Source organism: Cervus canadensis, chromosome 18 (assembly GCF_019320065.1).
Source record: "Cervus canadensis isolate Bull #8, Minnesota chromosome 18, ASM1932006v1, whole genome shotgun sequence".
In the NCBI taxonomy this organism is placed as follows: Eukaryota; Metazoa; Chordata; class Mammalia; order Artiodactyla; family Cervidae; genus Cervus; species Cervus canadensis.
This window is the reverse complement of record NC_057403.1, coordinates 13,590,261-13,608,207: the sequence shown is the minus strand read 5'-3', so window position 1 is coordinate 13,608,207 and position 17,947 is coordinate 13,590,261. Positions and strand designations below refer to the sequence as shown.

The following is a 17,947-nucleotide window of genomic DNA, read 5'->3' as shown; positions in this document are numbered from 1 at the left end:
GCAATGAAGGAGACCAGGGTTCAATCCCTGATCAGGAAGCTCTCCTGGAGAAGGGCATGGCAACCCACCCCAGTGTTCTTTTTCTCTTTGCAGTTGAGTTCCTTTTCCTGACAACCCCCGCAACCACCCTTCCTGACTCCAGTATTCTTGCCTGGAGAATCCCACGGACAGAGGAGTCTGGAAAAGTTTCGGACACGACTGAGTGACTAACACTTTCACTCTCTCTTTTTGCATAGTTCATTTACAATGTTGTTAGTTTCAGGTGTATGCACAGCAGTTCAGTTATGCATATATATACATATTCTTCTATACACATATATCTATTCTTTTCCAGCCTCTTTTCCCTTTAGGTTATTGTTAATACAAGACATTGAGTCGGGTCCCCAGTGCTGTCCAGTAGCTCCTTCTTGTTCACCTATTTTTTATTGTAATTCCTCCCTTTTTTTCTGGCTGCACTGTGCGACATGTGGGATCTTAGCTCCCCGATCCAACCTGCGCCGCCTGCAGTGGAAGCGTGGCGTCCTAACCACTGGACCGCCAGGGAGGTCCCTGTTTGCCTGTCTTACAGATGGCAGTAAGTATATGTTAATCCCAAACTCCCAGCTCGTCTCCCCCCACCACCTGCTATCCCCTTTGGTAACTGCATGTTTGGTTTCTATGTGAGTATTTCCGTTCTGTAAATAGGTTCATTTGGACCAGGTGATTCTTTGCTGAAGTGGGGGAGGAGAGAGCTGTCCTATGCATTAACCACTAGATGTCACTAGCATGATGCTCCATCCAATTGAGGGACAACCAGAAATTGTCTTCAGACGTTGCCAGATGCCCCTGGCGGGGGGTACAGAATCACCCCCAGTCAACAACTGTTGGGTTATATCATTCAGGGACTGAGAGGGAAAGATAGACTTGGGTGCACAGATACCTCTTTATAATGCTGGAGAAGACTCTTGAGAGTCCCTTGGACCGCAAGATCAAACCAGTCAGTCCTCAAGGAAATCAGTTCATTGGAAGGACTGATGCTGAAGCTGAAGCTCCAATACTTTGGCCAGCTGATGTGAAGAACTGATTCGTTAGAAAAGACCCTGATGCTGGGAAAGATTGAAGGCAGTCGGAGAAGGGGATGACAGTGGATGAGATGGTTGGATGGCATCACTGACTCAATGGACATGACTCTGAGCAAACTCTGGGAGGTAGTGAAGGACAGGGGAGGCCTGGTGTGCTGCAGTCCATGGGGTTGCAGAGAGTCTGATATGACCGAAGCAGCTTAGCACGCACACAAAATGAGCGCAGGACTTAAGACAGCGCAATTAGACGAACGAAAGAGAAGCACTTTTCTCTCTCTCACTGGAAAACTCACACACACACACACACATGAAAACAAGTGGCCCAAACTGGCTGTGGTAGCCACCTCCTGACCCTCCACCAAAGAGATTGCATTAGGTTCCTCCAACCTCTGTACCAAATACCATCACCTTGATGACTTGTTCAGTCGCTAAGTCGTTTCCAACTCTTTGTGATCCCATGGACTGCGGCACAGCAGGCCTCCCTGTCCTTCACCAACTCCCAGAGTTTTCTCAAACTCATGTCCATCTAGTCGGTGATGTCATCCAACCATCTCATCCTCTGTCATCCCCTTCTCCTCCCGCCTTCAATCTTTTTTTTTTTTCCGCCTTCAATCTTCACCAGCATCAGGGTCTCTTCCAATGAGTCAGCTCTTCGCATCAGGTGGCCAAAGTATTGGAGCTTCAGCATCAGTCCTTCCAAAGAATATCCGGGGTTGATTTCCTTAGGACTGACTTGAGGCTGGAAGTCCAAATTCAAGTTGTCAGAGCCGGGGGCGGGGGTGAGGTGGGGGAACACACCCTCAGAGGCTTGTGTCTTTTGCAGCTTCTGGGGCTCCAGCCGCTCCTCAGTTGGGGCAGCGTGGTCCGTGTCTCTGCCCGCATACACTCCTCTCCTCCTCTGCTCTCTGTCTTCTCTTTTGAGGACACTTGTTGGAGCTAGGCTCCGCCCAAATAATCGAGGACAGTCTCATCTCGAGATCCTTAATTACATCTGCAAAAGCCTTTTTCCGGGGACTCCCCTGGCGTCCAGTGGTTAGGACTTCACCTTCCAATGCAGGGGGTGGGGGTTTGATCCCTGGCCAGGGAGCTAAGACCCCACATACCTTGGAGCCAAAAAACCAGAACACAAAACACAGAAGCAATATCGTAACAAACTTAATAAAGACTTTAAAAGTGCTCCACATCAAAAACAATCTTAAAAAAACTCTTTTTCCGAATAGGCTCCATTCAGAGGTACGGGAGGAGGGCTGGACATACTTTTTAGGGGAAGCACCTCTGTTCAACCGGCCACAGAGCCCTGCCTCGGGGTGATGTCAGTAATTGTTGACTCCCGCCTTGCAGGAGGAATCCTCAGGATGTTGCTGAACCCAAAGCCTGCCACAGCCCTGGGCTGGTACTTCCGTGAAATGGAATTCCTTCTCGCTTTTGCCTGGGGTGAAGGTCAGCTCAGCTTCAACCCTTTTTGAAAAATTGGAATATAATTGCTTTACAATGGGGTGTTAGTTTGTGCCGGACAGCAACGGGAATCAGATATACATATATCCCATCCCTCCGGAGCCTCCCTCCACCCCCATCCCGCCCTCTGGGTCGTCACAGAGCGCTGAGCTGAGCTCCCTGTCTACACAGCGGCTTCCCACTAGCCATCTACTTTACAGACGGTCGTGTGCACATGTCAGTTCAGCTTAACCCCTTCAGGTCCCGAGATCGGCAGCCCAAACCATCCTGACACAGCTCCCGAGCCCCAAAGGGCAGCATGAAGGACGTGACCCCGGCCTGGTCTCCCGTGGTGAAGAGCCCACCCGAGCACCCCGTCCACGGCGGGTCCGTGCACGACTTTGCCACCGTCTGCTCCCTGGGCTCCTTCTGCAGGTTTGGGTTTTGTTTTGCCCCGTCTTGCTGTAGATCGGTTTGATTGTCTTCCGTCTGTCTGAAGGTGGTAGCTGGGTTTGTGAACCACCTCAAAGCCTTCAGAGAAGCAGCCGAGGGTGAAGCTGACGTGTGACTCAACGCTTGTGGTCTTCGGGGTTTCTCAGTTTCAGAAAGGAAGCGGATGTTGGTTGTGAAGGTTTGTGGTTAGCATCAGCCGTGAGCCGCAGGTTGCTTGCATGTACGTAACAGACAAATCTCCGTGCGGTCAGAGGTTCTCATGGACATTTGGACCTATAACCCTCCCCCCAGAAAGAGAGCGAGCTGTGGATTCAGACTCTGTTCCAACCCCTCTTCTTGCTAACACAGCCCAATATATATATATATTTTTGAAAGCAGATAGTGGGGAGTTTGTGCTTTTAAAAATCTGTTCTTTTCAGTTGTTTGCTTGCAAACAACCCTGGTGAAGCTGATTCTTCTTAATTTAAGCAGAAAGGATTTTTGCTTAAGGATTTTGAAAAGAACAGTGTGGTCAGCAGAAAAGTGGGTGCCCCCCAAGGTGTTCCTAATCCACAGAAACTTCTACTTTATATGGCAAAGGGGGAGTGAGGTGGATGATGGGTTCAAGGTCCTAACAGCTGACTTCAAAGGAGGAAGACCATCCTGGATTGTCTGGATGGGCCAAGCGATAACAAGAGTCCCGGAGAAGACTCTTGAGAGTCCCTCGGACTGCAAGGAGATCAAACCAGTCAATCCTCAAGGAAGTCAACTTTGAGTATTTATTGGAAGGACTGATGCTGAAGCTGAAGCTCCGATACTTTGGCCACCTGATAGAAACAGCCAACTCATTGGAAAAGACCCTGATGCTGGGAAAGATTGAGGGCAGGAGGAGAAGGGGACAACAGAGGGTGAGATGGTTGTGTTGCAGGAAGGGGGACCCCTTCCAGGGCCCAAAACTGGGCTCTTGTCTAACACTCTGAAATGAATTGTCCGAGGAGACGCGTGCTGACAAAGCAAGAGATTTTATTGGGAAGGGCACCTGGGTGGAGAGCAGGAGGGTGAGGGAACCCAGGAGAACTGCTCTCCCGCGTGGCTCCCAGTCTCGGGTTTTATGGTGATGGGATTAGTTTACGGGTGGTCTTTGGCCAATCATTCTAATTCAGAGTCTTTCCTGGTGGCGTACGCATCGCTCAGCCAAGATGGATGCTAGCAAGAGGGATTCTGGGAAGTGGACGGATACGCGGTGTCTCCTCTTGACCTTTCCCGAGCTCTTCCGGCTGGTGGTGGCTTATTAGTTCCGTATTCCTTATCAGGATCGCCTGTCATAAACCAACTCATGCAAATGGTTACTATGGTGCCTGGCCAGGGTGGGCGGTTTCAATCAGTGTGCTTCCCCTAACAGTTGGATGGCATCACCGACTCAACAGACATGAGTTTGAGCAAGCTCTGGGAGATAGGGAAGGACAGGGAAGCCTGGGTGCTGCAGTCCATGGGGTCGCAAAGAGTCGGACACGGCTGATTGACTGAACAACAACTTCTGCACTGGCAGGCAGATTCTTTCCCACTGAGCCAGCAGGGAAGCCCTACCAATGTACTTTTCCCTGTTCTTTTTAAGACGTTAATTTTTTTGGCCGTATCAGGTCTTGGTTGCGGCACGTGGGGTCTAGTTTCCTGATCAGGGGTGGAACCAGGGGTTCTGCATTGGGAGCTCAGAGTCTTAGCCATTGGACCACCAGGGAAGTCCCGACGTACTTTCTGACTCTATGGATTTCACTCACCCATTGGGGTGTTGATCTGTGAGCCCCTAATGAATGTAGGGGCTGCCGGAAGCAGCAGATGATGCCTCACGAGGCAGACTCGCTGGGACCTTGGGCTGGCGGCAGGAGATAAGCCAGGCTCCTCGGAGCTTGTGTGCAAGTCACACTACGGAGGGGACGGCTCCGGCTCGATGAGTGCCACCTAGGGAAAGCCAGGCTGACGCGGGAGGGCGGAGCGGGCCCTTCACCCCTGCCATCGCATCCTGTGTCCGGCTCCCGCCCCCACCCAAGGCGTCCCTCCTGGGCTGCAGGGCTCAGGGCAGGCGAGGAACCATGTCCCCAGCCCTGGCTGCCCTCTTCTGCCTTGGTGAGTCATTCTGGAAAATGCTGAGGGACAGGCAGTGGGCTAGGAGACAAAGAATTTTTTTTTTTTTAATTGCACCAGGGCAAGAGGTAGCTTTCAGGGCAAGAGGTGACCTACAAGCATCACCTCACTTATCTGTTGGGTGGGAAAACTGGGACCCAGGGGGAAGCTGCTTGTATGAATTATTCTAGTTTATTTGTGGCTGTGTCGAGAAATGAATACAGGTCTCAGAGTGTTGGGCTGCAACCTTCTTCCGCTACGCCATATTGTTTGTTTCTAATTAACTAATTAATTAAAGTCTAGTTGATTTACAATGTTGTGTTAGTTTCATATGTACAGCAAAGTGAATCACACATATATTGTATATATCATACATATAACCACACACACATATAATATCTCATATATATAACCACACACATATATAATATATCTCACATATATAACCACACACATATATAATATATATTCAGGTTCTTTTCCCTTAGAGGTTATTACCAAATATTGAGTAGCGTTTCCTGTACTCTATTACTATAGAGTATTATAATTTTTAATTTTGTTTGAGGTGTATTTGATATCAGTGCTAGATTATAGATTTAGCTTGTCAATATCCCTTATGGTTCTGGTGCCAACAATTTTGCTGTTTGTGACAATGTGATTGGACCTTGAGGGTATTATGCTAAGCGATATAAGCCAGATAAACGAATATTGCAGGATCTTACTTATACATGGAGTCTCAAAAAGTTGAACCCACAAAAGCAGAGAGTAGCTTGGTGATTGCCCAGTTGGGGACAGGTGGTTGAGGGTGGAGGTGGGGGTAATGGAGAGGTAGATGATGTGGGTCAAAAGGTATAAACTTCCACTTATAAGATGAAATCAGTCCTGGGGGTTTAAGTCATAACATGATGACAACAGCTAACCATTCTATAGCACGTACCTGAAATTTGCCAAAAGAGTAGATTTAGATTTCTCACCAAAAAAAATACCACCAAAGATGTTTAATTATGTGAGGTGACGGATGTGTTAACTAGCTTGATTGTGGTAATTATTTCACAGGTCATCACGCCATACACCTTGGATATGTAAGATTTTTATTTGTCAGTCATCTCAACAATGCCGGAGTAAGGGTCTCCTGTAATAGGACTGGTGCGGAGGCTCAGATGCATTTTTTTACAGTCTCCTCCTTATCAAGCTCTATTCTGGGCACGCCTGCACATGATTTCCTTATTTCTTCAAAGGAATTTTATCACGGAAAAGGACAGAGGCTCCCGGGGCTAAGCAGGAAGGCAGAGCAGTTGTGTTATCGGGGATAAGAGTGCATTCTGTGAACACAAGCTGCCCTCAGTCACTCATGCCTTTATCCATCCTTGAGAGAGCTCATGGAGCTCTCACACATGCATCTTCTGTGCTTTTATTTCATTTTTGGCTGTGCAGGGTCTTTGCTGCTGCGTGCGGGCTTTCTCTAGCTGTGGTGATGGGGGCTCCTCCCTGGTTGCAGTGCAGAGGCTCCTCATTTCGGTGGCATCCTGTGGTGGGGCACACGCTAGGGGTCCGCAGGCTTCAGTAGTCGCAGCTCCTGGGCTCAGCAGTTGCAGCTCCTGGGCTCTAGAGCGCGGGCTCGGTAGTTGTTGAGCTCCGACTCAGTTGCTCCTGGGCACGTGGGATCTTCCCACATCAGGGATCGAACCCGTGTCTCCTGCACTGGCAGGCGGATTCTTTACCCCTGAGCCACCAGGGAAGCCCTCCTCTGTGTTTCTAAAAAGACACTCATTTAATCCCCATGATGGCCTGATGAAGCAGGGCCTCCTATTATTTCCATCTCACAGGTGAGAACACAGGCCCAGAGGGGTTAAGTAACTTGTTCAAGGTCACACAGCGCCAGGCTCAAATACCAACTAAGCAATGTTTGCACCAAATCCACATGCTTTACTGCAAAAATGTGCTGCCAGTGTTTAAATCTGCCTCCTGCCAGTTGCAGGACTATGGACCTCATGGGATCTACTGTGCAAAAAAAAAAAAAAATTATTTGTTGTTTATCTGAAATTCAAATTTAACTGGGAGCCCTGTGTTTGTTTTTTTAATTTTTACTAACTGGCCATGCCACAGGGCTTGTGGGATCTTAGTTCCCTGAGCAGGGATCGAAGCTCGGCCCCTGCACTGGGAGGGCAGAGTCCCGGTCACTGGACCACCAGAGACGCCCCAGGTTGCCTTCTTTCACTTCAATCACGTGCTTGTGTATCTTTGAAAAAAAAAATGACACACACACAATAAAGACTAAAGAAGGGGAACACTTGAAACTAACACAAAGTTGTTAATCAACTATCAGTTCTGTTCCGTTCAGTTGTTCTGGCGAGTCCGACTCTTTAGGACCCCAGGGACTGCAGCACACCAGGCCTCCCTGTCCATCACCAGCTCCTGGAGTTTACCCAAACTCATGTCCATTGAGTCAGTGATGCCATCCAGCCATCTCATCCTCTGTCGTCCCCTACTCCTCCTGCCTTCAATCTTTCCAGGCATCAGGGTCTTTTCAAATGAGTCAGTTCTTCGCATCTGATGGCCAAACTATTCAGCTTCAGCATCAGTTCTTCCAGTGAATATTCAGGACTGATTTCCTTTAGGAGGGACTGGTTGGATCTCCTCGCTGTCCAAGGGACTCTCAACTATATCCCCAATTAAAAAAAAAAAAAAGCACGCAAGTTTGCCTTCTCAGTGTGCAGCACGCAGGAGGTGTGGGTTCACACGAGGTCCTGGTGACTGGTCCCTTGCTCTTTCCCCAGGGCTGTGTCTGGGCCAGGTGATATGCGCTCAGGAAGGTGAGTCCAGATCCGTCTTCCGGTTCAGCCAGCGAGAGGGCAGGAGCTGGCGGAGGGCCCAGGACGGCAGGGCTCTGTCGGAAGCTGAGCTCCGCTGGATGTGCTTCGCTTCCAGGTCCTCTGTCCAAGCCCTCCCTCCAGGCCCTGCCCAGCGCCCTCGTGCCCCTGGGGAAGCCGGTGACCATTCGCTGCCAGGGGCCTCCGGGTGCAGAGCTGTACCGCCTGGAGAAGCTGAAATCCGGGAGGTATTTTGACCAGGCGGAGATCTTCATCTCGGCGATGGAAAGAGGCCAAGCCGGCCGCTACCGTTGCTCCTATCAAATAGGGATGCACTGGTCCCCTCCCAGTAGCCAGCTGGAGCTGGTTGCTACTGGTAACTGGGGGTGGGCTTGGCTAGACATTTAGGCTCAGGGCTCTGTGGTCCTCTGTTCCCGGGGGCCAAGAGGGTGAGAGTAGGGGGTGATGAAGACCCTAAACCCAAAGTCCTGGGATGAGGGCGGGGGGGGGGGGATGTTGGGATTAGGGTGGGGCAAGCAAGATGTGGGCCTTGAGTGCCAAATTTAGGGAAAGTGCCCCAAACTCAGGAACCCACATAAATAATATGTTAATGCAATATTAAAAAAAAAAACCAAATCAATGCAAAAAATCCAGATGTTCACAATAGTACAATTTTAAATAAAGACAAATTCCTAGATTGTCATTCCAAGTCACATCCAAGCCTGACACGAGAGGAAAAAATGTGCACCCCTCTAGCCACGTTTATGCCTTAAAAAATATTTATTTTGTGGCCACATCCTTGAGGCATGTGGGATCTTAGTTTTTCATTCAGGGGTCCAACCACCTGGCTCCTTCAATGGAAAGGTGGAGTCTTAACCACCTTCTCTCGCTCTCCCCCCCTCCCCCAGTTTTAGTATTTTTCAATTGAAATATAGTTGATTTACAATGCTGTTAATTTCTGCTGTGCAACAAAGTGCTCCAGTTATATATATATATATATATTTTTTTTAGAAAAATATTTTTCCATTATGGTTTATCATAGGGTATCAAATATAGTTCTCTGTGCTATACAGTGGTAGAACCTTGCTGTTTATCCACCCTACATATACACACTTATACCTGATAACCCTGACCTCCCACTCCATGCCTCCCCCAACCCTCTCCCTCTTGGCAACCACCAGTCTGTGCTCTGCGTCCATGAGTCTGTTTCTATTTCACAGATGGGTTCATTTGTGTCATATTTTAGATCCCACATATAACTGATATCATATGTGATTTGTCTTTCTCTGTCTGACTGACTTCACTTAGTATGATCATCTCTAGTTGCCCATGGCATGTTGTTGCAATGGCATTATTTCATTCTTTTTGGTGGCTATGTGGTATTCCATCATATATATGGACCGCATCTTCTTTATCTGTTCCTCTGTTGATGCACATTTAGGTTGTCTCCATGTCTTAGCTCTTATGAATATTGTTGCTGTGAACACAGGGGTGCATGTATCTTTTCGAGTTAGAGTTTTGTCTGGATATGTGTCCAGGAGAGGGATTGCTGGATCATACAGTAATTCTAGTTTTAGTTTTCTGAGGAACCTCCATACTGTTTTCCACAGTGGCCACCATCTTTAATACTAAATTTCTCTCCTTTCCCAGGAACTTCCCCCAAGCCTTCGCTGTCAGCTCAGCCCAGCACGGCGGTGGCCGCAGGAGTGACCGTGACTCTACGCTGTCAGAGCCAGTATGGTTTTGACCAATTTGCTCTCTACAAGGAGGGGGACACCAGGCCCTTCAAGACACCAGAGAGGTGGTACCGGGCAGACTTCCCCATCGTCACGGTGACTGCCGCCCACAGTGGAATCTACCGATGCTATAGCTTTTCCAGCGCATATCCATACCTGTGGTCAGCCCCCAGCGACCCCCTGGAGCTTGTGGTCACAGGTCAGGGGTAGAGACAAAACCTTTTCTCCAGCCTTGGCAGTCCCTGATGGAAGTTTCCAGGGGAGGGAGCATGGGAAGTTGGAGGCTTTGGAGGGTGTTTGAGTGTCTGGGTGCTGCTGTAACAAGTGACCACAAGTTCGCTGGCTTAAATTTCACAAATGTATTACCTTACAGTTTTGGAAGTCAGAAGTCTGAAATGGGTCCTGTGGGGATAAAACCAAGGTGTCAGCCAGCCTTCCTTCTGGAAGAATTCATTTCTGGTGCCTTTTCCAGCTTCTAGAATCACCTGTATTTCTTGGCTCCCACGGTCCCTTCCTTCATCATCAAAGCCAGTTTCATAGCATTTTCTAATCTTTCTCTTTCTCTCTGACTTTTCCACCTTCCTGCTTCACTCTTAGGCTTTTAAGGACCCTTGTAATTGGACCCACCCAGATCATCCAGGATGGTCTCCCCAGCCCAAGATTTTCTTTTAAAAAAATTTGTATTGGAGTATAGTTGATTTACAGGTATTCTCAGCTAGTGTGGTGCTAGTGGTAAAGAACCTGCCTACTAATACAGGAGATATAAGAGACTCAGGTTCGATCCCTGGGTTGGGAAGATCCCCTGGAGTGGGGCATGGCAACCCACTCCAGTATTCTTGCTTGGAGAATCCCCATGGACACAGAAGCCTGGTGGACTACAGTCCACTGGGTTGCAAAGAGATGGACACAACTGAAGTGACTTAGCACACACGCACATGGTTGATTTACAATATGGTGTTAACTTTGGGTGTACAGCAAAGTGAATGAGTTATACACACACACACATACATATATCCACTTTTTTACATTAATTAATTAATCATTTTTATTTAAAAATTTTAGTTTATGTATTTTTTCTCTATTTTTTGCTGCACCTCTTGGCATGTGGGATCTTGGTTCCCTAATCAGGGACTGAGCTTGCATCCCCTGCAGTGGAAGCTTTGAGAAAGTGAAAGCCAGGAAAAAGAAATTTTTAATATTGTTTTAATTTGAATGCCATGAAGAATGCCTTGTGATTGGTCTGGATAAACAAGCAGATAGCAGGGGTAGTGGGAGAAGCAGGGGGCTGATTTGTTCCCTAGGCAGTTCCCATTTCTCCCCACATAGGATGCCTGTCCTTCTCCGGACCTAGTCCATAGTTTCTGCCTCCTTGTCTGGTGCTCAGGAGACAAAAGCCACTTTTGTTCCCAGTATCTGTAAGATGGCAGGTCACAGGGATCCAGAAGAAGGCACAGGACTGAAGCTTGGAAAGCAGGGAAGGCAGCTACAGGGATCGTCATTAATTAGCCCCAGAATGTGCTAGGTGTGCCTTTCAAATGCTGTCTAAGACTCACCACAGTCCAGTGATGGAAGCATCTGTATTTTTATTTTCTAGGTGAGGAAACTGGGTTTGCTCAGGAACCACACCTAACAGTGCACAGATTTCTCTCTCTTATTTTTCTGATTTCTCAGGGACCTCTGTGACCCCCAGCTGGCTACCCACGGAGCCACCTTCCACCATAACAGGTAGGTTTTGGAACATTCACCCTGTGTCTGTGGCATAAAGGCACAGGAACCCCGTTATCCTTCTATTTGTCTAGATTTCTCAATTTACTTGGATACTGGAGTGGGTTCCCTTTCCTCCTCCAGGGGATCTTCTTACATAATTACAGTACAACAGAAAAAAACAGAAATCTGACATTGGCACAATATATATGTATAGTTCTATGTTGATTTATCACACAGATTCCTATAACTACCACTGTATTCAAAATACTATTCCAAGAGAAAAAAACAAAAAATGATATTTCATCCTCACAAGGATATTTCTCAGGGTCCCCCCTTTATAGACACCCCTCCTCTCACATGATCCCTAACCCCTGGCTAATTTGTTCTTCCTAGATTTAATTTCGTCATTTTGAGACTGTTACATATAAATGGAATCATGCAGCATGGGACTTTTTGAGGTTGTCTTTCCGCCCCCCCCCTCCTTATCATAATACTCCATGGACATGAGTTTGAGCAAGCTCTGAGAGTTGGTGATGGACAGGGAAGCCTGGCATGCTGCAGTCCATGGGGTCGCAAAGAGTTGGATTCGACTGAGTGACTGAACTGAACTGATCATAATACCCTTGAGATTTTTCCAAGTTGTTGCATGAATCAATAGTGCTTCCTTTTTAAAAAAAAATTAAAAAAATTATTTGTTCTTGGCTGTGCTGGGTCTTCATTATTGAATGGGCTTTTTTTCTAGTTGTGGAGAGCAGAGGCTACCCTCTAGTCGTGATACATGGTCTTCTTATTGTGGTGGCTTCTCTTGTTTCAGAGCACAGGCTCTAGAACATGTGGGCTTCAGTAGTTGCTGCTCCTGGGCTCCAGAGCACAGGCTCAATAGTTGTAGCACACAGGCTTAGTTGCTCGACAGTATGTGTGATCTTTCTGGACCAGGGATCGAACCCAGGTCTCCTGCATTGCAGGCAGATTCTTTACAACTGAACCAACAGGAAAGCCCCTACCCTCAGTATATACACTCAAGAAAATTAAAAAAAAAAAAAAAGTGTATTCACACAGAAGCTTGTATGTGAATGTTCATACAGTAACAGAATTCACAATAGCCCCAATGTGGAAATAACCCAATGTCCATCAGCGGATGAATGGAGCCATTTCTCAGGAAGCCACTCAGAAACTGAAGATGGCCGATCTTAGGCTTTCTGAGTTTGTCTTTCCTCTGTGTGTGTGCAGTGTGTGGTAGAGAAATGAGTTCCAGGGAGATGGGATAGCTCAGAAGGGGTCAGGGGAGTAGGGACTCACTGAACAGACCTGACTTTCTTATAATCCTCTGCTTAGAATTCACAGAGGCTTCCAGGAAACTGAACCACTCCGTTGTGAATGAAGCCGCCACAACCGGTGAGTAACCAGGCACTCAGAGCTCGCGCTTCCGTCATCTGAGGCTGTCAGCTTTCAGTCTGCTTCTCAAAACCACCTGACTCTTCCCACGAAAGTCGTTGGTTTGAGGGCGAGGGTGGGGTGGAGATGGGCTCTGAGCTTGGGGGCAGAGGAGCATTCTGGGTAAGTGGCTGCTTCCAAGATGGCGGCACCGAGGCTACCATGGGGACACCATTACTTATCCCTACACGCTGCTCTTCTCCCTTTCTAAATTTACTTTTCATTGAGGGACAATTGCTTTAGAATGACCTGTCGGTTTCTTCTGTACAACAACGTGAATCAGATATACGTATGTCCCCTCCCTCTCAAGCCCCCCTCCCATCCCCAGCAGTGTGATGTTCTTCTTTTTCTTTTGGACTTTCTGTCACTTACTGTATTGCCACAAGAACTTTTCTACACGGGTAGTAAGTTCTGAATTTTTTTTTTTTTTTTAATTTGTTGGCTGTGCTGCATGGGATCAAACGGGGATCAAACTCGCGGCCTCTGCATTGGAAGTGCAGAGTCGAAACCACTGGACCCCCAGGGAAATCCCTTTCGTGTGCTCGTCCAACTTGGGTCTGATCCATGTGTGTAGGCTTGTTCCTATTGCTTCCAGGCCCATGCTTCAACCCCACACAGATCATAGTTTTCTGGACACAGTACATCCTCCAGTCCAGTGCAGTTATGTTTCCCTCATGCTGTTGTGCTGTTTGCCCTTGGCTTCCCCAGGGAGAGTCTCCTTTTCCTTCAAGACAGAAAACCTTGGCAGATTCCCTGAGGATTCGTTAGCGCTCTCCATGGGGTCCACACACTTTCTTTAGGTTCCTGATGCTGGCAGGTTCTTTCTAAGACTCTGAGGAGATTCTTCCCCATCCTATGTTTAAAACCCTTCTTGGTTCCCAGTCACTCTCAGGAGGATTGGTAAAACTGACCCATAGGTATTAAGTCATTTGCCAGATGGTAAAGAATCTACTTGTAATGCAGGAGACCTGAGTTCAATCCCTGGCTTGGGAAGATCCCCTGGAGAAGGCAATGGCAACCCGCTCCAGTATTCTTGCCTGGAGAATTCCATGGACAGAGGAGCCTCATGAGCTACAGTCCATGGGGTCGCAAAGAGTCAGACATGGCTGAGTGACTAACATTATCACTCTATCCGTATCTAATAAGTGATCAGGCTGAGGTTCAAATCCAAACACTCTGACTTTGCAGTTCATGTTGTTTACTCGCTCAGTCACGTCTGACTCTTTGCAACCCCATGGACTGTAGCTGGCCAGGCTCCACTGTCCATGGGATTTCTCAGGCGAGAATACTGGTATGGGTTGGCATTTCCCCCTCCAGGGGATCTTTCCAACCCAGGAATTGAACTCGTGTCTCCTGCATTGGCAGGCATTTTTTTTTTTTTTTTAACCACTGAGCTATCAGGGAAGTCCATTGTAGTTCACACTCTTCTTATAAACCTGGAATTCTGCCTCTCAGTGCAGCTGTTCAGAATTGGGGGTAGAAACAGGGGTAGAAGAGATGGTTCCACCTCTTTACACTTATCCTTTTTGGTTCCCAGAAGCTTCTAGGAATATCACTGTCCTTCCAAAGGAGTCAGACCCTCCAACTGGTGAGTAAGTGTCCTTCTCTGGACCAACTTCCTTCCCCCTCTAGCCCATGTCTTTACCCCAAACTGGCTGCTTTCCCAGCGAAGAAGCTGCGTCTCTCTGGTCTTGGGTTCTGATATGTCAGCCAAGAAGGGGAGGGGTAGTGTTAGCAAATGGAGCTCAGAATTGGGCAAAGACCAGTGTGAAGGTGGAGATTATCTCAAAGGTCAGAGGAAGGGAAATTTCATCTCTGTCCCACCCCTTATGACAGTCTCCTCTTCCACAATCAGCCAAACAACCAGGGAGTGTCTGTGTGTGTGGGGAAGTTGTATCAGAGGCCTGTGAGGGGGTGAGTGGAAGATGTGCTACTCAAAGAATGGGGCTTATCTAGTCCTGATGCTTGGTGAGGACGAGAGGAATCCTCGAGGAAGGAGGCTGGCATCCTAGCTTGTTATTCTTAGTTGTGTCTGACTCTTTGCAACCCCATGGACTGCAGCATGCCAGGCTTCACTGTCCTTCACCATCTCCTGGAGTTTGCTCAAACTCGTGTCCATGGGGTTGGTGATGCCATCCAACCGTCTTGTCCTCTGTTGTTCCCTTCTCCTCTTGCCCTCAATCTTTCCCAGCATCAGGATCTTTTCTAATGAGTTAGTTCTTTGCATCAGGTGGCCAAAGTATTGGAGTTTCAGTTTCAGCATCAGTCCTCCCAATGAATATTCAGGGTTGATTTCCTTTAGGATTGACTGGTTTGATCTTCTTGCAGTCCAAGGACTCTCAAGAGTCTTCTCCAACACCACAGTTCAAAAGGATCAGTTCTTCAGCACTCAGCTTTCTTTATGGTCCAACTCTCACATCCATACATGACTACTGGAAAAACCATAGATTTGACTAGACAAACCTTTGTTGGCAAAGTAATGTCTCTGCTTTTTAATATGCTATCTAGGTTTGTCATAGCTTTTCTGGCTAGCAGAGAGTAATAGGTTTTCAGATGAAAAGTTTGGCTGTAACAGCTCAATATGTGGCTTGGAATGGGTCCTGGAGATGAGCTTTTTCTTTTTTAAAGTTTTTTAAAACTATTTATTTATAATTTTTATTTTTGACTGGGCTGGGTCTTAGTTGCAGCTTGAGGTATCTTTGGTGTGGCACGTGGTTTTCTCTCTACTTGTGGTGCTTGGGCTCAGTAGTCAAGCCTTACAGGCTTGTGACATGTGGGACCTTAGTCCCCTGACCAGGGATCCAGCCTGCGTCCCCTGCATTGGAAGGCAGATTTTTAACCACTGGACCACCAGGGAAGTCCCAAGATCATTACCTGTTGGTCCTTTAATGGACAGGAACCTGGTGGTCCGGAGTCAACAATAAGAAAGTAAGAGAGAGAAAGAGGCTGACATCCCCTGGTTTATGCGGAAAGCCCATAGAGTCCTGTTTTAGGGCTCGCGCTGCTGCACGGAGGCACCAGGCGCCCTCTCGAGTGGGTGAAGGCGCAGTGCGCCTTCTCGAGAGGGTCTTAGAAGCCTGGGCAAGAAAGTGTGCTCAGCGGGCCTCCGTGCTCCAAGGAATTAGCCAGAAATAGAGAGATAGAGAGAGAAAGAAAGACACGGGGACCCAAGCTCTGATGGAGCAAAGGTGTTTTAATCAACAAGGTGTGGGCATATATAAGGTAGTTATTCTCAGCAAAGATAAAGATTAAAATTCCAGACTTAGAAAACATAAGATGATCCCTACCAAAGAGAGAGTTGCAATCACCTTTTACCATTTGGCTCTTTAAAAGGAGGAGGGTACTTATCACCGTAATGAGAAATGCCTGGATTCCTCAGCCCCGGGAAAGGCGTGCGTCTCCTCTTAATTCCTGAATATTCAGGAATTGATAAGGGCCAGAGGGTTCCTGACAGATCCAAAACAGCACACAGGAAGCCTCTTGTTAAATGCTTCCTGACAATTATCATTATTTTTTTGGATATGGACCACTTTTAAAGTCTTCACTGCATTGCTTCTGCTTTACGTTTTGGTTTTTTGGCTTCGAGGGATTGTAGGTCCCCAACCAGGGATCGAACCTGCACCCCTGGTGATGGAAGGTGAAGTCTTAACCCCTGGACCACCAGGGAAGTCCCCTTGGAGCTGGGCTTTTATCATTTACTCCTGTCTCTTCTTGTTCCTCCAGGTCTTGCCCTCCAGCGCTACACCAAGGGCAATCTGGCCCGGATATGCCTTGGAGCTGTGCTTCTAATTCTCCTGGTGGGGCTTCTGGCAGAAGACTGGCACAGCCGGAGGAAACCTCCGATGATGCACCGGGTCAGAGCTGCACACAGGCCGCTCCCACCCCTCCCGCAGACCCAGAAACCACAGGGGCGGCAGGAGAGGGGTCGACCAGATGGTCACAACAGAGGCTTCCATCACTAGGATCCCAGGCTTGGTTGCATTTAAGAGATTGGGCGTGCAAGTTGGGAGGGGACCTAGAGAGAGTGGACTGTGAGAGCCACAGTCTACTCACTGTTGTCTTGCTCATTGCCTTTTTTTTTTTTTTGGGTGGACTGTGAGGCATACGGGGATTATAGTTCTTTTTTTTGGGGGGGGATTATAGTTTTATAACCAGGGATTGAACCCATGCCCCCTGCATTGGAAGGAAGAGTCTTAACCACTAGACTACCAGGGAAGTCCCTCCAGATGGACTAATTTTTTAAAATTTTATTTATTTTTAATTGGAGGATAATTGCTTTACAACGTTGTGTTGGTCTCTGCCATACATCAGCATGAATCAACCATAGGTGTACACATGTCCCCTCCCTCTTGAACCCCCCTCCCACCTCCCACGCCTCTAGCTGTCACAGAGCACCAGTTTGAGCTCCCTGCATCACACAGCAAATTCCCACTGGCTATCTATTTTACACGTGGTAGGATGTGTGTTTCAGGGTTGCTCTCTCAATTTGTCCCACCCTCTCTTTTCCCCACTGAGGGCTGACTTCTGACATCAGCCCCTCTAGCAGCTGACCCAACCCATTCTCTGCCCCAAACTCTCCCATGTGTCCCCCTTGCCCACCTTCCTTGTGCTTTTTTTTTTAAAATTCTATTGACATATAGTTAATTTACAGTGTTGTGTTAGTTTCTGGTATGCAGCAAAGTCAATCAGTTCCTGAGGATTTTTCCCTTTCTGGTTATCCCCAAACAACTAACACTGTCTTAAGCTACAGTCTGAAAAAAATCTCTTTTTGTTTCTTGGGTTGTACCTGACTCTTTCAGGCTCTTGGGTACTCTATTCTTTCCCCTTCGAATATAATAATAATTATAACCAACATGTTAATGACTTGCCTTTATATTAGAAAAAAAGTCCAAAGTCCTAAGCTTATCCTGAAGGTTTGGATAGGTAAATCCATAGAGACGAGACAGACTGGTGGTTGACAGGGGTTGAGGCAAGGAAGATTCTTGTTGGTCAGTTGCTAAGTCGTGTCTGACTCTTTGCAACCCCATGGACTGCAGCACACCAGGGTTCCCTGTCCTTCACTATCTCCCGGAGTTTGCTTGGATTCATGTTCATTGAGTTGGTGATGCCATCCAACCATCTCATCCTCTGGTACCCACCTTCTCCTTGTGCCTTCAACCTTTCCTAGCAACAGGGCAATTACTGAATTGATGATTTTTTTCTTTTCTAATTT

General features: G+C 47.6%; 1 protein-coding gene across 1 annotated transcript; it reads left to right on the top strand.

The window, feature by feature from the left end:
* Window positions 1–5,017: 5,017 nt before the first annotated feature.
* On the top strand, window positions 5,018–16,697 carry GP6 (glycoprotein VI platelet). The gene is made up of 8 exons (XM_043437104.1): window positions 5,018–5,051; window positions 7,826–7,861; window positions 7,977–8,234; window positions 9,509–9,793; window positions 11,266–11,319; window positions 12,637–12,696; window positions 14,273–14,323; window positions 16,459–16,697. The coding sequence occupies exons 1-8, from the start codon at window positions 5,018–5,020 to the stop codon at window positions 16,695–16,697; spliced, it is 1,017 nt and encodes a 338-aa protein (XP_043293039.1).
* Window positions 16,698–17,947: the final 1,250 nt, after the last annotated feature.